General features: G+C 34.7%; 1 protein-coding gene across 2 annotated transcripts in view; it reads right to left on the bottom strand.

Annotated features, from left to right (window-relative positions):
- The window catches only part of SIPA1L2 (signal induced proliferation associated 1 like 2), a 72,528-nt gene that overhangs the window by 40,741 nt on the left and 11,171 nt on the right, over positions 1 to 20,616 (bottom strand). For both annotated transcript variants that reach the window (XM_079297962.1, XM_079297963.1), the window contains exons 4-8: positions 17,428 to 17,602; positions 13,719 to 13,822; positions 7,368 to 7,525; positions 5,380 to 5,956; positions 352 to 626 (exon numbers count right to left, since the gene is read on the bottom strand). In XM_079297962.1, coding sequence (XP_079154088.1) covers positions 352 to 626; positions 5,380 to 5,956; positions 7,368 to 7,525; positions 13,719 to 13,822; positions 17,428 to 17,602 — 1,289 coding nt within the window. The remainder of the gene's footprint in view (positions 1 to 351; positions 627 to 5,379; positions 5,957 to 7,367; positions 7,526 to 13,718; positions 13,823 to 17,427; positions 17,603 to 20,616) is intronic.

Genomic DNA, 20,616 nt, shown 5'->3' with positions numbered 1-20,616 from the left:
AAAAGGATTCCACATTTTTAAATTCAGCATTAAAACACAAAACTCTTTCGTGGAAGAAAAGAAGTAACATCAGCTTTCAGGACAGCTCAGTCAGGATATAATGAAGTTTACTTCCTACCCTTTAAAAGTAAATTTTCCATTAAATTTCTGGTAGGATCTTATTTTATCTTCTATAACAAGTCAATATGGGTTTTGAGGAAAAAACTACTTTAAGACTCAACGACATTATCACCCAACATGACGGACAACATCCATTTACTGAAGGCCTTCAGCAAGCCATGGTTTAAGCAGGAGGAGAGCCCAAAACCCCAAGGAGGTGCAGCTGTTTCACTGAGCACTGCTGCTCGTTACCTTCTGGGCGCTCCATCCTCGTGCGGTTGGATAATCACCACTTTCACTGTCACCGACGTGCGCAAGAGGTCGATCATCTGCTCGTGGGTCAGAGTTGCCACGGCCACTTTGCAGATCTCGACCAGGCGGCTCCCTTGCCGTAGCCCTGCTTTCCATGCAAATCCAAAGGGCTCCACGTCTGCCACTATCCCTTCAAAGTTCACGTGGAACCCGAGCTGGCCCAGCCCGTTTCTCCGCAGGGTCATTTCCGTGGTTTCACATCCTCTGGTCACTATCTGAGGAAGCACCAGATTGTCAGGCAATTGTCAGGGCACACAAACATTACAAAGTCATGCATGGCCTGATATTGAGTATCTTTAATATATTAACATTAAATTATCTGAACGTTTACGTTTGAATGAAGGTTTCAGCATAAAACAAAATGAATGAAACATTTCATGACGCTAAAAACCTGACATGACATCCCCAGGGCGGTCAGCTGACCCATCCCAAGTTCTTCCCCCTTGGCCAACATTAGCACAATGCCATTTATATCTTGCTGAAAACTTTACAGCTGGTTTAGTTTCAAAACACAAACCAAGAAAAATTATGCCCTGTGAATTACTTCATTCTTTTTTGGCTGACTGCTGGTGGGCAGGCGTTTTTTATTCAGCATTAAAGAGTATTAAACCTGAGAGATAACATGAGCCAAACTGAGTGAAGATCCTCAGTTCTAGCAGCTTGTTTTCCTCCAGAAAATAGCAAAGAAGAAAATACTAATTTATTTTGCTTCATAGGCAGATTCCTAACTACTATCATCTCCACATGAGGATATCACTAAAATGGGATGAGAGTTTCCAGGTCACTGGGAAACTTAGAAACAAAGAAATTACTTTTCTCATATTCAGTGAAGAGTAACTGTCATTATACAGAACAGTCAAAATACTTCAAATTCAGATTTTGCTAAACAGGTTCATTTCTATAAATATTGTGAAACAAGTTTTCAACAATGTTGCCAAGTAGATCATAATCCTACAACAGCCTGTAAGCAGGGATACTGCACCACACTCAGAAGAGAAAATTCTAGCCCACATTACAAGGAAGTTTAAGAGTTACCCCACCCTTCTCTTTTGTCAGTGTCACAAAACCAGTATGTATTTAGCTTCATTAATTCAATTAGAACAAAAACTCAACCACTATGAGACATTATCAAAAATCTCTGTGTATCAAAGATCTCCCATGAACACTCCACCAAGGCCAATACCTGCCTTTTAGAGATGTATATGGTACAATACAGATCAAAGGATCTTCCCAAGGTCATGGTACATTAAGAGCAGTTCCACAGCACACCCTACCTTGTTTCACAAAGGTGTTCATGCTGTTTATGGCTGAGTTTAGTGTGCATCACAAAAATAGACAGGAGGCCAGTGTTCTTTACTGCCAGCTGTGCAGGACAGATCTCTGCAAAGGCTGTTTCATGGTTTGAGTTTAATGCAGGAGGCTATTTTGGAAAAGTCACTCTTGCTCTCCATCACCTGCTTGAGCCAGAATCCAGGCAGGCTAGCTTACAAGTTTATTGTGTGCTTGCCACAGCAGAATAGCCCAACCTTATTCAGGGATACATGAGGAGGGAGTGGGACTGTACAGCTCATGAGATTTGGTACCTTAGTACATTTCAAAGCACTATTTTCTTTATAGAATATTTCTATATGGATATCTGTCACTCATCAGAAAAAATTAAAATTTGCACAAACGAGAACAAAGTACCACAAACCCATGAGTTATTTTAATTTAGCTGATCTGGTGTATGCTCATGCTTTTAACTTGTGAGGTAAAGAAACACAATTAGCCCTCATTCATTAAGGGATAATCCTCTGTGAATTGTGAAATATTGAAGATATTGCAAGGATCAGATATCCTGAGAATTATTGCCCAGAAATTTGAATTCATATCTTTCCAGTTACTTCTGGAGATGTAGGTTTCAAAGTTAAAATGTTAAAGCCATTATTGAATGTCTAAAATGTACTCTGGTGACTTTGTTTACAAAGTCAGTTCTGGGTTTTCATAACAAAAACAAAGCAGTTATTTCCTGTGTCACTTTTCAGCTCTGAGGTTTTAGTGCCGTTTAGAAACTTTCCTTTTAAAATAGAACTTTCTATTGTGCTTATAACTCTGCATATAGCATTATAACTATTTAGCATACTGGAAACTTTAACATACTGTTAACCTAGCTCTTTTGTGACTAAATTTCAGTAAGAAAAAAATCCTTTCATAATTTGTGAACTAGACAAGTGAAAAGGAAATTTTCAGCTCTTCATTACCTACACTTCCATCATAAGTTTTTAAAATATACATTTAGTCATGCAGCAAAAAGAAGAACATGCTATTGCAGTCAAGAGTCCAGCTAAAGGATGGAATTTTTTCCTTATGAAGCTACCTAATATTCTTTTTGGGGGGGCTGACACCTCTTTATCATTATGTCACAATTATAGATCACTGCAAAATGAATGCACCAGCCAAAAGTATATGGATTTCCCCAACTTAGAGCACTCAAAATTTCTTATTCAATTTAGTTTAATACTCAAAAGTAAAAAGAGAAGAAAGACAAAGATTCCTGCCAAAGACTCATCTATTCCCAATGGGAAGCACTCCAGGAGATGTAATCCTTCCCAAGTGCATATTCCCTAAAGATAACACTGCATATTACATAGTCATGTCACATTAAACAGTGCTGCTGTCTTGGTTGCAGCTTCACTTATCTCATGGCCACAAAGAGTTGGCTTCTTTCAATGCATTTAAAACAGATAAAAGTTTAAAGACAGAGATCCACTAAGGACCATGAAAAAGGTGAAGAGGAGGGTTTTGGGTTTTTTTTCTAATATACAGAATACTAAGGAAATTTTGTCAACTCAGATTCTTATCTGCAGATCCATCCAGTGTTTCCATTTAATCTTCTATGACCCTGCCATCTCCTATTATCCTAAATCTCAAAACCACTGCTTTTCCTGCCTTCCAACACAACCCTCCAAGTTAATCCATTGTTTGCTGCTCTTTCTACTGTGTATTACTAGACACTCTTCCCCACAAATAGAAATTTGTCTACACTGACAAGCTCTTTTTACAGTCCTGGACTAATTGTTTCAATTCAAACTAAAATCATAGTCTAAGCCAGATTTTTACACCTTTTCTGAATCTGGATATTCAGAAGGGTGTCCTTTTAACCTGCATGATTTAAATCCAAGCAATAAAGTCTAGTTATTTATTTGACAATCTCATTTAGTAATTACAATGTTCTAATCCCTGGTTTTAAGAAATGCTCTAACTTATGACTGAAAAGGGTTAATCATCTGGTCACTGCAGATTGATATTACATCACAGTTTGAGCTTTCATGTTTAGCATCTGCTGGCACATATGGCTGTTAACCTTAGCTGCATTCTGAATCACTTTAAAGGTTTTTAAGGCATGCACATAAAGTGTGGCATCAGAATTTTAAATACTTTTTAGTGGTTCTAATGGTTCTGGACCAAATAAGCATTTAGAAAGCATTCAATTTTATAAAACAACCAGTAAATAACACCTATATGCAGCTTTCAAAAGAGAGGAAGAAACAGGGGAAAATGAAAAAAAAAAGATGAGGCAAGAAACAGGGATGAAAAATGCTTAAAAACAAGTAATGATAGTTAACTTTTTTAATTAGTATGAATGTTGGATAGGTAGCAGGGAAAGAAAAGACAGTCCATCAAAATAGATACTTGAAGTTAATACTCAGGTAACCTTAATAATAACTGATGTTAAATTTGAGGCTTAACCAATTTGCCATTATTTAACCTCAAATTTGGCCATAATAAAGAGAAAATATCAAAGTAAACATAAACATTTCATTTTATGTTTTTAATTACCAAATCTTAAACATCTGTCTTCAGCAACATGGATTATTTCCAGGTTTTGCAAAAACTGAGTAAGTGAAAAATAGCAAAAAAAAAAAAAATTGTCACTGATGATAGCAGAAGTTTTCACTAGAACTTTAAATCTTGTTATTCACTTGTGTTAAGAAACATATATTGTTCAGTTAACAGGACCTAATGGGAGCAGTATTTTCTAGAAGGGATATACCTTTCTAAGGGAAGTGAAACTGAAGACCTCAATTGAAAAAGATAATATGAATAGCAAGAAGAGTTTAAAGACATTCAACTCTTGAAATAGTAACTGTACTTTGGAAGAAAGTTATTATTTAGAGCATAATATTGAGTGATGCTAATGAGACTGCAGTACTGGAGAGGCCCTACATTATCACCTGCAATCCAACTGCTCCAGTGTGAAAATGTAAGCAGGCTGATTTCAGTGCCAAGCTTTCAAATGGAAGAAAACCCTACAACTATCTAAATCACTTAAATTAAGATCAAAGAGTGGAGTGCAACCACTAGATGCATCAGCACTTTTACGTTGCAGTTATTTTAATTTCATTTGAACTGACTGAAATAGTTACAGGGCAGTAGTACTGACATGGTCATCAAATGTCTGAAAAACTTTATCCAGGCAGCTGTTACAACTGGCATTAGTTGGTGTAGTTTTCTTGATTTTCTGCACTTTCTCAGTACAGAGGAACAAATCAGCAGAACCACTTACATAAAATTTTCTGCTAATATTCTCACGGATTATTACAAAAAAGTATTACAAACTATTTTACTCATTAAGATTTTATATATTTTTAAATTAATGACAGTTCTACCTACAAGTGTGTGATTTGAGAACAGGCTACTACAAGAGGTGACAAAAGCTTTTCAGTGCTGATTTCAACACTGGAACCATCCATGGCTGTAGGCAAGTAATCAGATTAATGATATCTGAAACCTTAGCCCTGAAGAACAGGTTGATAACATTTATCTTACATGCTGTTGTGAAGATTACTACTTGTAATGCTCTCTGAAGACTATAAGCATTCCTGAACTACAAATATGGAACATATTTAATTATATCTTAATGTGGAGACATAGACAAATAACTGTTCATTAAAAAAATTGGAATTCCAGTTTAGAAACAGTACTTACTTCAAGTCTTTGAACAATTTCTCTGATGTCTTCAGTACAATTATCTGCTGCAGACAGAAGAATACATTCTCCTCTTTCATAAAATATTTTGATGCTCATTAATCCAGATGTCCATCCAATAACATCTCTGCAGGAGCAGTTAAACACAACATTTTTTGATTCCTTTTCAATCAACATGATAAACTCATTGGAGATTCCGAGGAGACATTCAATGTCAGCAGACTGGCCGAAATCTCTGGCAATCACATTCCACATAATTGCTCCAACACTGAATAGATGTGCATCTTTCCTTGGTTTCACTTTTTCCTTCTTTTTTGCCCCTAAAGTAATAAAGCTGAACTTGGCTGAAGTGTCCACTGTAGCTGTGGTAACAAAGTTTTCTGCCAGATCTTTCAAGTATTCTTGACGTGTCCTTGTGGCCATGGCTCGAAATTTTTCCGACTTATGTGCTGCATTTTCAGCATTAATAACTTTGGCTAAAAGGAAGTCCCTAAAGACTGCAGACTTGGGGAAAGTTACTCCTTTGGGAATGGGTGGACCAAATGAGGGAACATCTTTTGATCGTGAAACACCAACACTGGAAAGAGAAAAAAAAAACAAACCAACAAAACAATTAATTCCCTCAAAAAAAAAACCAAAACAGATGATGAGTAGAACTGTGACCTCTGCAATCCATTTACACAATGAAGTACAGCTTTGACATGCCAATTTGCAGACTTTTCAGACACATCAAAGAAAACTGATTGGGTTGTCTGTTTTAGAATGGCTTTCTTCTTTTAAATATATAAAGGACATTATGGAGGTATCTTACTAAAACAGAAAGTATAGAATATAGCTTCTTAGGGTGCCAATATCTCTTTTTCTTAATGGAATAAATATTAAAGTGAATTGCAAGAAATTAATTAGAGAAGTATTTTTAAAATTATTTTTATGTAAATATATCATTTTCAGCTGTCACTCACCTTAAAACTAAGAAATGAAAAAATAGAAACCATTTTTATCCTCAAATCTCCTACAACAACATGTGAATTCAACGAAAAAATATTGGTGTCAAACGTGACTATAATGGAGCATTCTCCACCTGTTTAAGCTGTCTAATCTATGCTCACAAAACTGGAAAACACAATTTTTGATTTAGACAGTTCACGGCAAAATATAAGAAAAATAGGAATATTTCCTAATTGATACAATTACACCTCTAATTGACATACACATAATATATTTCAACTGAAAAAGAATTTCAAAATACTGCACACAGTAGGGACAACTACTAATTGCTTGACAAAAATACAGTCAAATTAGGAATGACAGATAGAGTTCAATAGTAAGAAAAATATAACTTAGGAAATGTTATGCATTAATCAACACAAAACAGTTACTGAAGCAAAATCAAGTCCTGAAAGACAGTTTAAATTCTAGTAGACAGCTAAAAGACACTAATACCAATCAATTCACAAACGTGTTTCCACCATGGTGACATTGCTAAAGTTCACAATGCAGTGACTTAAGCATGAGATTTAAAATCATCTGAGCTTTATAATTTTTTTCCATTCTCCAAAAGTTCTCATTCATGTGCTTAAAGGCTATGACTCATCCTGCTGTCATATACAGGGATGCATACAGGTTAAAGAACCTTCTGAAATACTTTAAATAACTTTCTTTCAAAAAAAGGAAACATACAATACAAGTTCTAAATTAGTTTCTGTTGGTGTGTCTGCAAATCTTATTTTCACTAACTTGTTATATCCCTATTTTGTGGCCATAAATCCGTCACATGGAATTCTGCACATACCCCTTTGAGTCTACAAACTGTGCTCCATTACTCTAGATGTGTGCAAGGGAGACACTGGGGTTTCAGATTCAAAGGAAGTGCAGCAGAAATTTTAAAATTGAGCACATAATATCTATAAGAAATACAAAACATCTCGAAAACACAGTTGCATTGCAGTCTTAGTAACAAACTTAAATAGTTATAAGGCTCTACTCACCTATAACACACATTTTCAGTGCAAGGATTATGCACTTTGACAATGACAAATACATGTTGAAAGTGGGAACGAATATTTTTTGGAGTGAAAGGAAGTGCTCCTGGCTCTTGGAAGACAATGGTAACTATGTCATTTCCTATATGCCTTTTCCTTAGCAGCTAGACAAGAAACATGCATTGAAAAATTAGTTATTGTAAAAAAAAAATCCACAAAAATCGCGAATTCATCATCTTAGGGAAAAAAAGCAAACAAGCCACCAATAAAATAAAGCATAATTTTTCAGAAATAACTTTTATTGCATTATGGATAACAACACACAAAGGATATCAGAACTGCAAAAATATAAGAAAAAGAAATTAAGCTATGTTCACAAAAATAATACTGAATTTTCTCCCATCCCCACACTAGTTCTCCATGGTTTCTGCTCATGTACGTTTTATTCTAAGAGAAAAATGTATTTCTCTTATTCTTACTAATGCATCACTTCAGTAATAAAAAAGTGTTGCATCACTTGACACTTCTCACTGTCCAGAAAACTGTATATCCATTCCCTCTTTACACTGTAATATTTGTCTCTACATTAAAAATATAATATTGCTTCTATGTCTTAATAAAACTTTCTTTTCCATGTCACAATACTATAAAATATTGTCCTTAATATCATGATCTTAATTTAAAAAAAAAAAAAAGGTAGCATGGACATCTATCACAAATGTTAGCAACTGCATATTTGAGGAAGAGAACCAAGACTCATAGAGAAACAACAGCCATTAGGAAGTCTTTAATTAAAAAATTCTTCTTGTAATTGGTAGAATTTATCATCAAAATATATTTAAGGACTAATTTAAAGTACTAAATCATTGTTATAGGCTAAAATTTAGTAAAAATGACAAAACATATCCAGCAATAAGAGACTACTACTCTTTCTCCCCAAAAAATCCAACAAAATAACACAGTAAAATGATGCTCACTTTCCTCATGGAAGAATATTGTAACTTTCAAATTTTGTATATTAACAGACAAAAAAAGCATGTGTTACCGTTTAAAATATTTACCAAAGTAAACTAAAGATCTTGCATTGTCAGCTACTAGCATAAAGACACTTAAAACTGTACCTCAGCTCATGTGTAAACAAAAATATTTAAGAATAAATTTACTTGAAGACTTTATGAAAGAGCAAGTAAAAATTTCTCTATCAATGTGATTTCATGGAACAGAATCTTTCCAATAAGAGTATTTTGTTGCATTCTTCCAGTTCCACTAAAAGTTAGTATTTCAGCTACCAACAATAAGAAGCAAGTTGCACAAGCTAAAGCCTAAAGCCCATAAGTATGTTTTATTATAGTCTTTAAAATAACAAAGTATGATATTCTGAAGGTACTCATAAGGGCCAAAACCACAATTTTAAAGCACTAATTGTATCTATATTATTTTAAACAAAATCAAAATCCCAAATACAGATAAAGAAATAAGACTTCTTATGAAAATTGAAAACAGACATAGAAAAACAGTGTAAGTCGTGTGGCTCAGTCAAGCTTTCAGGTTTTTAAGACTAAAATAACAACTGGTTAATTGAGCCATTTAAGATCCACAGACTGTTGCATACAGAAGTACACTACAAGGAACTGATCACAGAACTAATTGTTTCAGGTATCCTTTAATTTGCCCATCTAGTGAGCCATACAATTAAATCATAGTAGGGCAGCACAAGTTAATGTTTAGAAGTTATTATTATCTCACCTGTCAGAATTTACAACTCAGTCAAATTTGTAAGCAACCTCCCAGTTATGAAGTAGAAGGTGGTTAATTTCTGCCCTTGTTATACTACTAAGTGCCCAATTACTTGCTCTTGCTACAGTGGTTCATATCTATGCATTTCCATAGAGTAAATTATAAAAATGAGAATGCAATCCTCCTTAAAGGTACATTTATGTTTCAAAACAATCACTGTTTTCAAGAATATTTTCTGCTTTTGTAGACCCCTTTAGGAGGTTCTGCTTGCCATCATATATAGCATAAGCAAGAACAGCATTCACTAAATTGAAGGTAAGTTCTAGAAGTGTTAGAGATTTTCCTATCAAAGGCTTTTTAGAAGTATGTCCGTTCCCATATTCTATCTTTAGGATATTTTACAAGAGTGGAAACCTCTATAAGGCACAGAAATAGAAATAGGAAGACAGGTCATTATTTTTAAGAACCTTACCAAGACTGTAGAGATCTCAGTGACTTCTTCAATTTAAAATAAAACCAGTGTAACACTTATAAACAGCTGTCATGCATAAGTGGTCAGTCAACTTCAACACAATGCAAAAGGCAAGGCACAGTTGTGGCTGTGCACAGAGGATCATAATGCAAAGAACTTCTAAAGGGGGAGAATTAAACTGGGGTGACCTGGAACATGGAAAGAAGTGCTCTGAATAGGATAAAGGAACAGGAAAAGAATAAAGTATTGAATGGAGAAGAAGGAGGGAACACACACCTCTCTGGGAAACGTGAGACAAGAATAGCATACTGAAAATGAAAAAGGAATTGAAGGAAACCAGAACTCAGCAATATGATCTATAAGAAGCCCTTTTCTCATTTCCATTCTATAGCCTAAATTTCTCTCCCAACTTTTACCTCCTATTTTGTTTGGGTGTTCTTTTCAGGTTCTCAGTTTCCCCTTCCTCTCCCATTTTGAGGTCTGCTCAGGTTTGCAGGTTTCTGGATGTTGTACAAGTTTTTTTTTTTAAATCTGCCTTTCTAACATACTCTAAAGAATCTCATGCCAATGTTGAGGACAATAGGAACTCTCAACTGGGTGCAGAGACTACAGAATTACTTGCAGTAAGGAGGCATCATTGTCATGTTAGAATTTGAAAATAAACCTAATCAAGTATGATAGGCAGCCAAAGGGAAATCAGTGAAGTGTTATGTTAGAATACAAGACACACAAAGGGGAGTCCAGTCAGGAAAATATGTTAGAAAAGCAGAATTCATTAGATTAAAATTATTTGTACTAAATGATAGTTATTATAATAATTCTCAGATTTTAGTGACTCGATTCTGGATTGTCAGATATGCATCTCTAAAGGAAAGAACTGTCTTAAAACTTAGCATATTAACAGCTTGTGCTCAGCCTTAAAAATCTACCCACTTCTGTAGGATTAATTGCTTTGTCAAACTGCAAAACAAGGAATTCTTGTTGCAATCACAGTGAAATATACTCTTCATTCAATTAAATGATGAAGTGTTAAGAGTCAAATAAGTAAAACTCAAAACTTATTTTAGTACATTTCTAAAATAAGTGGTTTCAAAAGTTTTGTTTTCAATTTGTGTTCTTAGCCAGTACCAAAACCAGAAATTAATGGCAAAAGCTCTTTCAACAGATATGATCAACTGAGTTTGGTATAATCACATTTCTTGTTACTCAACTATTTTAATAGCAGTTTAATGCAACAAGCTTATTTCATTATTGCATATCTGTGTCATTTTTAAGTTTTCATAAAACCAGGTGAAAACTGATTATTTTAACAGATTTTGGATTAATCAGGTCTGACCACGTGCACACAAGCAGACTGCAAATGTGTGAATGGGAAACTTGCAAGGGAATGATTTGGAAAGGGACATTGCAAAGGTAAAGTTTAAAGGGGAAAGCCTTGAACTGCTTTGAAGAAAAGGCCAGTAAAGGAAAAGGAACTGGCTATACCAGGGCTGGTTGTCTTCTCCATCCTAGGGAAGGAGCAGCTGACTTGGAGGTTCCCAGCCTATGTTGTAGCCAGAATAAAAATTACCTTGCTCTTTGGATCTCCTGCTGGTTCTAAAACTAGAGGGATGTCCTGATCAGGGACCAAGCAGGGCGTAGTTATGTCCTGGAAGAAGCAACAAACAGTTCTGGTGCAGCCTATTTTTGGCTCACAGGTACTTGGAACACAAGCAATGCTCAGTGCTTGCTCACTAAAGGTCACTGTTGGAGATGATGAGGAGTGACTGAATCCTTTGCTCAGTCGTTACCAAACAAGGGACATAGGGAAAGGATGCAACAACCTCAGCCAGTACATACTTAATATGCTAGCAGAAAATAACCACTGACTGGGGAGCTGCATCCCTAACATAACCTAACAGGAAATTTACTGTGGTCTCTAACTTCCCCTGACTGGGGTATGCAGTGAGCCAAACCCTGAAGAGACTTCATTATGTATTTTAGAACTAAACAGTAAGAGGGGAGAAAAAAAGTTAGCAGTTATTATAGATCTGTTCTGCACATTAAGGCTGGCTAAATTCTAGTAATTTGGGTGCACTTGTCACATTTCATTAAGACAGTGTACATGCTGTGCAAACACTGAGAGGTCTCATCACCTGAAAAATAATGTGGTGGGTCTTCAGATAGGCATACTGCTTGAACTTGGAAAACTGCCACATTATTTTGATCCCAAGAAAGCCACGAATAACAACATAGTGCTTCTGCTAAATACTGAACCTTTTAAAGGAACAATGATGAGAGCTTACTACAACACTGGGGAAAGGAGTGCTTGTTGCTAGGAAAAACCATGAAGTTAAAACTGAAAGATTTTGCTCTACAGAAGAATCAGCACCTGACTGTAAGAAAGACACATAAGGAAATGATAAGAATGAAAGGAAGGCACAGGAAGAAGTGAAAGGACAGTCATAGTGGATGGCTGAGCAACACAGCAGTGAAGCTGACAGACAAACAGCAAAAAATTGTGAAAATAAGTGGATCATGGGAAGAGGATACCCTGTTCTCACAAACAAGGAAAATTCACGAAAGACAACAAAAGTAATAAACTCCAAGTAAGGCCATATTTACTGTCAGTGCCTGTGATTTGCTATGAAAACATTAATTTTATTTTTTTAAGGCAAGCTCATTCAGTGTACTATATCGTCTTCATAGGGTACATTTTTCCCTATTTACATGTATTTCCAAAGATTGTTAGACTGATTACAGACAGAACAACTCCTAGTGTGCTTACTAAATTAATCCTGGTTTGTAATAAGATGCAACTGAAAGGTTAGAGAAGCAGAACCATCTGAAATTAGTGATGAAGATCCAATCCCTTGATTACCAGCTATGTCACAGTTGAGAGCCTGATGTAGCTGAACATTCTGTCTCCTGCAAGCCCCACATTTTAGGAAATGAATCATCTAAACTTTGTATTATTCATATGGTGAAAAGTTTGTCGTTTGATTCCTAATTTAGTTTCTTTAAACCACATCTAAATACTAAGTGTAATGTTCTTAACTGTTCATTCGAAACAGCTTTTCAAACAGTTCAGAGCTCTATTCACTGAATATTAAAAACACATAACATGATATACTTTCTTCCATTGTTATTTTTATTTATCTCTTTTGAAGAATATCCATACTGTTATCTTTTTCTTGCTGTCTTGACACATCTCTTTCTGCTCACACAAGATCTATTGATAGGATAGACATGAAGGATATAACTCCCATATGGTTCAGTAATCAATCAGTAAGCAACTTTGTGTGCTGTTCTAAGCCAAAATGAGACAGCATCCTTATTTCATGACAACCTTCCACAATTGCTGAAATTATTGTAACTTGCATGGCAAGGTGAGAATTTTCCAAAATAACTAAATAAATCAACACTTACTTCTGCATACCTGGAAGAACATGGGAGTAGGAGCACAGAAAGTTACAAACTACCATCAGTCTGATCTAGGAGCAACTCTAGTGCTTTTCTTTTTAGCATTAATACTGATATATTATACCAAATGTGCTTGTACATTTTCATTAAGTCACAGAAATATCTTAGACAGGCAAGACAGAGCAACCTTACTGGTGCACCGCACACTTTGGATGCTGTGCTGGTTTTTAGCCATCCTTAATGCTTTGATGACATTCTGAATTATTATATAAGCAAAGGGAATTCTCTAGAAATAAGAAAAATACACTGCAATTTTCTGTTTTCACAGACATCTTGAAGGATACAGTTTAAAACTATCACTAAGCTCATACATTAACAAACATTTCAAGATCTGTAATACAAGGATTAAGTGGAACAGTTTTAAAAATCTTATTACATGCATATTTTAACCATAAGATTATTTTCAAGATTCATTCCATTCAATGTTTAAAACATACATAAGATGTGAATTCAGTCCAAACTGAAAATAACTCATTCACCGGAGGCACTATTGCCTTTTAATGAAATAGGGTACATGGGATAAGTTCCCAAATTATATAGAATAAAAATCCTACAAGATTTCAAATGTCTTACAATATTTCAAGAAAATAAATATAATTGAGTCACACTTCTTTTAAAACAAATCTATTTTCAAGCACTCAAAAACCTACAATTAAAAATTACAATGAAAAGCTAAAAAAACATACCTGTTGCCTGTTACTGGGCATGTATGGAAGCATTGTTGATACATGAAACATTAATTCATAATCTTTATAGGTAGTATAGAGGGAATGAGTTCCTGTTGAATCAGCTGAAAATTAATTTAATCACAAGAAGGTCAGTAAATCAGAATGTTCATACTGTTTTTAGGACACTACCCTGCATGCTGTGATTTAAATCTATTTAAGCAACTTATAAATTTTTTACAATTGAACAAAAACATCAGCTAAAAATCTATTCTTTATTTTTGTATTATGTCATAGAGGGGTCCTGAAAAAAAAAAACAAACAAAGAGTTTGCTGTCTCTGAGACCTAAACAAACTAATTTTAAATATATTGTCATATTACCAAAAAAAACAAAACACTTAGCTACTTGAGTATAGGTTTATATAACATGTACTTTCATTATTTAAACATTTATAAGGATGATTGGCTAAACCCATACTTTACAAAAAGTTAACTGACTATTTAAAATCTAACATTAAAACACATGTTGCAGATCAGACATTTTTAAAACATAAAACATATGAATAATACATATATTTGAAAATTATTAAAAGAAATTTCATATATTATACAAATTACCCTTTTTCTTTAGAAAGTTTATTAATAGTATTTTGTGATGTTTACAGCAAATGAATTTTACACTGTATTCATAAATTGATCCTTTCTATTCCTTTTCTTCAATTTGTACAGACTATTTAAGTTAGTACAATGAACTTTTAAAAAGTTTGAGACTTAACTCTACTAAACACCCTATTAAGTCAAGACAACTACCAGTTTTTCTTCTATTTTTCCATGTTCACTTATTTTTAATGTAAATTTATGTCATCTACAGCAATAAATATTTTTCCAGTACAGTCTTTAAAATACTATTTAAGTTTTTGAAATTTGATTTGTTTTGAATAGTAGCTATATTTGAAAAAGAAATGAATTAGCCATGTTGGTTCTCCAGTTAAAAGTACATAAAAGTATATAAACATGCACTTGTTTATCTGCAGCCCTCAATCTAAAAATATTTGTGTGCATACAATTAGAAGCATATTCATATAATAACAGGGTGCATCAGTTGTCTGTATGATAACTAACTTCACTTATTAAGCACAGATTACAGTGGCATAAGAAAGAAAAAGCTTAATTTCAACTGAAGTTTGTCATTTTAATGTTGCTAAAATAGGGAAACCTTATTGCACTCTTCTATTTCAAAATCTTAGCTGAAAATCTAATTCCATTACAACCTTTCACTGGCATTTTAGAAAGACAGTTTTGAAGATAAAGACAAAATATGTTCCAACAATAAAACTTTTTTCTCATTTCTAGTAGACTGATATGCTTTAAAACATGTACAAAACAAAGTATATAGTATTGAACTGGTAAAGTTTAATTTAATTTTCTTATTTCTTTATCTTGGGGTTTGGAACTGCATGCCACTAAAACTGCACTAAAGAAGGGCAGAATAGACTTTATAGCTGATATATTCCATATGTTCTTGACATTTGCTCTGAGTCTGTCTTGGATGCAGCTAGAATTCCTCAGAGCAGCCCATATGGTGCTGAGTTCTCTGTGTGGTCACAGCAGTGTTGGTAACACACTTTGCTTTAGCTGGGGTGCCCAGGGGTTGGGAGGACAGGACAGCCAAGCACATTGACCAGAAGCATATCCCATACCCCTGAAGTTATGTTCTGCAGGAAAACTGGAGCAGGGAGAGTATTCTCATGGCAGCTGTGCTCGGAGAATGGCTGGGCATCAGTCAGCTCATGGCAGGTGGAGAGTGATTGATTGCCTCTGCATCACTTGTATTGTTGCCTGATTGATGGAGAGGGGGGTGTGGTTTTCCTGTTGTTTGAGGGGCTTTTTTGTTGTTCGTTTTGGAGCTTTTGTTTGTTTGGGAGTGGGGTTTTTGTGGTGTTTATTTTTTCCTTTTTTCTCTTCATTAACTGAACCCTCAATCTAGATTCACAAACTGGAGGGTGGGTGAGCACACTAGAGGTAGGGGCTTATTTGTCAGACAGGGCAACCCACTGCAACATTCTACTTTCCAAATATTATATATAATATATTATCCAAATATTAAATAAACAATTTCTTAAAATAAAATAAAAAATTATTAAGAGAATGTTTTAGAGGAAAACTTCACAGCTACTTGAGCATTTGAGAATATAAAAACTTAATAAATTTGACTCCTACAAGAACTAAACAAAATTTATTGCTGAAACATTGTGTCTACCTCAAATACAGCTCCCATAGACTAGAGTATTAACACTCCTCAGAACCTGCAGGCAATCAGAACAATGTATTACCCAAATCTATATAGGACACACAGCAATACTTCTTGCATCATTGTATTTAAAAACAAGTATAACAAAAAATGTTATATTTAAGCCAGTCCTTTACATTTAACATAACACTAAATACTGTATCTTTTTAAATTCTTAATTTCATCCTGCCTGTTGCAAACTATGAGAACACATTAGGACAGGACAATATAGTTAATGGCACACAGACTCTGTAAAACATTAAAATCATGTTAGTGACTGACATACACAATGCTGATCAGCAATTTAAGTTCACACTGAAGCACAGCAAATACAGAAAGCGAATTTGCTGGCAAACCAGCATTTATTTTCATATTTACAACTTACTAGGTGACATTCAGTCGTGCTCTGATTGGGGGAAAAAACCAAAAACCCAAACACCCCTTATTCCTTTCAATTTTTCATCTCTATTTATCAATTCATCCCAGAAGTCTTACATCCAAAGCATGTTAATATGTAATTCTACAAATTAATTTGAAAAATGATTTGTTATTATTCTGTATTGAAATAGGAGTCTCTAAAAAGCTTGAATTATTTAAGAGAAACAAGCATGGATTTAAGCATGAAGGCAATAATATTACTGGAAATAAATGTGGTGCTTATATTAGGTTGACACTGTTAAAATGAAGTAGATAAATAACTAGATATCCTTAGATCACAGCTCATATGATCAGCTGTCAAAATCCTGCTTGAACATCATTAAAATAAGAATTAATTCGAGTTAAATTTAAGGGTAGTGAAAATAGTACTAATAAAGAAGTGTCTTAACAGATCATTGACTTTTTTAAACAGCTATACTTTGGTTACTATTTTGCTACGAAATCCAACCAATTTGTTCAATTAAATTTTTATACTACTGCACTTAGGGAAACTGAAAGACTTGGGGAAATGGCAGTACTAACACAGTGCTGAGGTAGATTGATAATTTTCAGCTGATAAATGATGACATGCTTACTGTGAATGTGTGAGAAACCAGAAACTTGACTGCTTGTGTGTGTTGGGTAAAAACAAGCATGTTTAGCTGAAATAAGGGAATTTACTCCGTATTTCAAAATACATATATTTTATTGCCTTTGAAAGAATAAGATGTTAAAGTGTACCTGGGGAAATATGACTTTTTTAATATTTACTCATGATTTTAACTAAATGGAAACAAATGAAATAAATTGCTTTGATTTTCAGTTCTACTAATGCCACAGAAAAAGTAAATGACCTTTCAAAAAAGGTTTGATACATTCTCTAATCATACGCTTCATCTTCATCATTTACCATATAATCTTATTATTCAAAACCCAAAGTTAGGAGCATGAAAAGACAACACAATTTACAGCAGATCAGCTGGATAATTCCCCTTTCTCCCATAGCTTGAAACATAACTTACTTTTATTATCTAGCTGAGCCCTGTATTTGCTGAATCCTTTTAGCCGTACTCTCTGGCCCAGCAGATCAAGGAACTCCTCAAAAGCTGGTCCTGCCATCTCATTGTTATACATTTCTTCTTCTGTGCTTTGGCCTGCTTTGCAGTAAAGGATACCAATCTTATGTTGAAAACTCAGCTGAAATTAAAAATCAAATAAAACAAAAAAGGAAAATTTAATGAAACAAAGGAAAGTCAATACTAGAATAAATATTAACAATTAAAATATAATATTGTTATAACTTCTGACACAAGGCATCTGAAAGTGAAAAAATAAATGTTCTGATTTGGGAAATTAAGTCACCACAGAACAAAAACAAAGAAAAAAAAAAAAACCCACAAAAGATACCCTCCATCTCTTGAAAGAGAATTGGATTGGCACTATTCAAACACAGATAAAAGTGGTACAAAGACTTTTCACTTTGTTATCTATAAAAGCACACTCTACTGCATGCTACAGTATGAAAAATTTAATTGCCAATATTTGTATATTAGTCTTTATTCTCAGATTTAAAAGAAGGTGAGTTTATCATTCCCCATTTTTACTCTTTAAAGTTCACTGTAGTTCAGTTAAAAGAGCCCCTTAGAATAGTAATTTCTATTATATGTAGTGTTTTGCCTTCCTCATAAAATCATGCACTGGTAAAAACTATTTGCCATTTTTAATAGTACACTTAAAACAAGAAATTAGATGCAGTCAAATAGTTTTGTTAAACAGAATCTCGGTTACGGAAGGAACATTAAACGGACAAATCACATCTATTAAAAAATAAAGTACTAAAACTATAAAAAATTTTTAGGTATAAAGAGAGATTATTACTTCTTGAGCAGATCATTTTCTTCTTATCTTTTATGCACACTTGAGCTGACAAAGAGGAAACCTCCATATGGATGGATTAGTCCTATTATTCTCAACCGAGACTTCACAGACTGACAGAGACCATCAGTCACACCCAATTCCTTTCAGACAATTATCTATATTCATGACTCAAATCAACTCTCCAGCTGTAACCTCCCTTAATCAAACTTCAGGATTAGTGTCCACAATACATGTTGTGCAAAGGCTGGATGTGTTTCTGTTAGAGCAAAGGTGACAATAACAGCCTGCTTGTCTTTAGTCATAAGGAGATAAAGGCTTTGTGTAGGGGTGAGCCCTTGTGGAACCTGCTCTGGCAGAATGCAATTGCCCAGAGAGCAGTCAGGAGTGAAGGACAGGCTTAGGAAGGTCTGGAATAAGGAACAGAACAGCTTAGAACACAGAAGTGCCAGAAGCTCTAAGCTTGATGTGGAATGGGACAGATGACCATCTTTGCTAAAAGGAGATTCTGGGTTATGGATCACTGTAGGAGCTGCCCAAGTCAGACCAATGAAATCTGGAGCAGAGCAGGGTGAAGAGACTGGCTTGCTCCTGTCCTTTCCTTTTGTCTGGCATTAGGTGCTATCCTTATCCAGAGTGCTTCCTTGACCCCCATTTTAAAGAGGGTTAGGTACTTAACAAAAGGCTCCAGATTGCACACTGGTGACTATTTTATTCAGCAGAAAGCTTGTATGGACAATTCATGGAGGAAACTGCAAGATAACTGGTCATAGAAACTGTAGATTAAAGGAAGCAGTGCTGCTACTTGATGTATCCCAGCAGAGACTTTAAATATGGTGAACACACTGTCACCTCTATACCAGCCCTGTGTCAAACAGTTAACTTAAACCACATGGGATTTAATTTCCTTGACTTCACACTAGAACTGACAAGTAGAGAAATTAAATGCTAAATTGAGCATCAAAACCAGGGACAAGAGCTAAGAGCAAAGAGGCACCTGGGCAAAATATTAGGTCTAGTCAGACTTTTTCATTCTGCATATGCCAGTCATTCCTGCATTTGTTCATGAATATCAATAATATTCCAAACAGGAGTGAAATATATACCTATCTTAAAGAACAATCTAACATCTCACCATTTAAACATTGAGCCAAGAGACATTGAAAATAAGGATCTGAGACTCACCAGCCCAAGACATGAACTAATCCTGGGATTTGACTTCATGGACAGACAAGCACTGTGAACACTATACAATTTTGAACGAAGTCAATACTATTTAAAAAACCACCATTGCTAAACAAGCTGCAAGCTTATTTGCAGTAATCTGAAACTCTTACCCCTGTGCTAGAACCATTCACTACTATGAAATTAGAAGACCTGAGTAAAAGAACTCTCAGCCAAGATCATGGTGGCTGTGCAGAAGCAGAGATCAAGGAACATTTAGAATGTCAGTGCCTAAAAGAGAAATAACGAGCTTCAACAGGATTTTCTTATGTCATGTATTTATCTGGCATGAAGAACTATCAGAATATTTAAAACTGATAAAGTTTGCCAATTTTGAAATGGTACCACATGCTTATTCAAGTCTTTTTAAGCAAGTAATTGCAGACGTGGTTCCGATTTCAATTACTTGCAATTCAGAAATTTTACATTTAGTTATATTTTACACTGAGAACAATTTAATAACATGACACCACAGAAAAGCTTCTAAACCCATTTAGCTACTTGGGTATGAGATATGTATTGAAGGTGCATAGCAGTCCTTCCTGACTCAAAATGATTGTGCTCTTGTCAGAATCACTCACTACTGAATCTTGGCATCTTGTTAAATTTTTGCACAGATTATTTATCATGTAACAACTTGATGGCTTTCACCACGTGAAGATTTTAGATTCTTTTCTGTCAAGGAGCATCAAGAGATAAGACACACAATAGTCACTGAATATCACTGCAACCAAGCTTAATTTCTTTGGTCTTTTTTTAAACTCCATCCTATACCTTAGAGAGAAATGAGCATCCCTAGAGCAGTGTGAGTGGAACTAAAAAGCATATACAATAAACAACCAACAGCAGAAATTAGAGAGGGAAACTATGGGAAGTTGGAGAAAGCTTAAAAAAACAACAGTAGCAGATAAAATGCTGACTTTTCTTGCGAATTTAATGATAAGCATCATATGGCAGAATAAATTGGGAAAAGGCAATTTCTTTATGTATTCAAATTAGGTCAACCAACTAATTTGCATCTAGTTTCTACTGTCATTTTTAGAGACAAAATTTAACCACATATTTCCTCCATAACCATACTAGATTTCACAGAAAAATTATCAAACAGGTAG

Source organism: Erithacus rubecula, assembly GCF_903797595.1.
Source record: "Erithacus rubecula genome assembly, chromosome: 2".
NCBI lineage: Eukaryota > Metazoa > Chordata > Aves > Passeriformes > Muscicapidae > Erithacus > Erithacus rubecula.
Note: the sequence above shows the minus strand (reverse complement) of the source record. Positions and strands in the feature narration are given on the sequence as shown.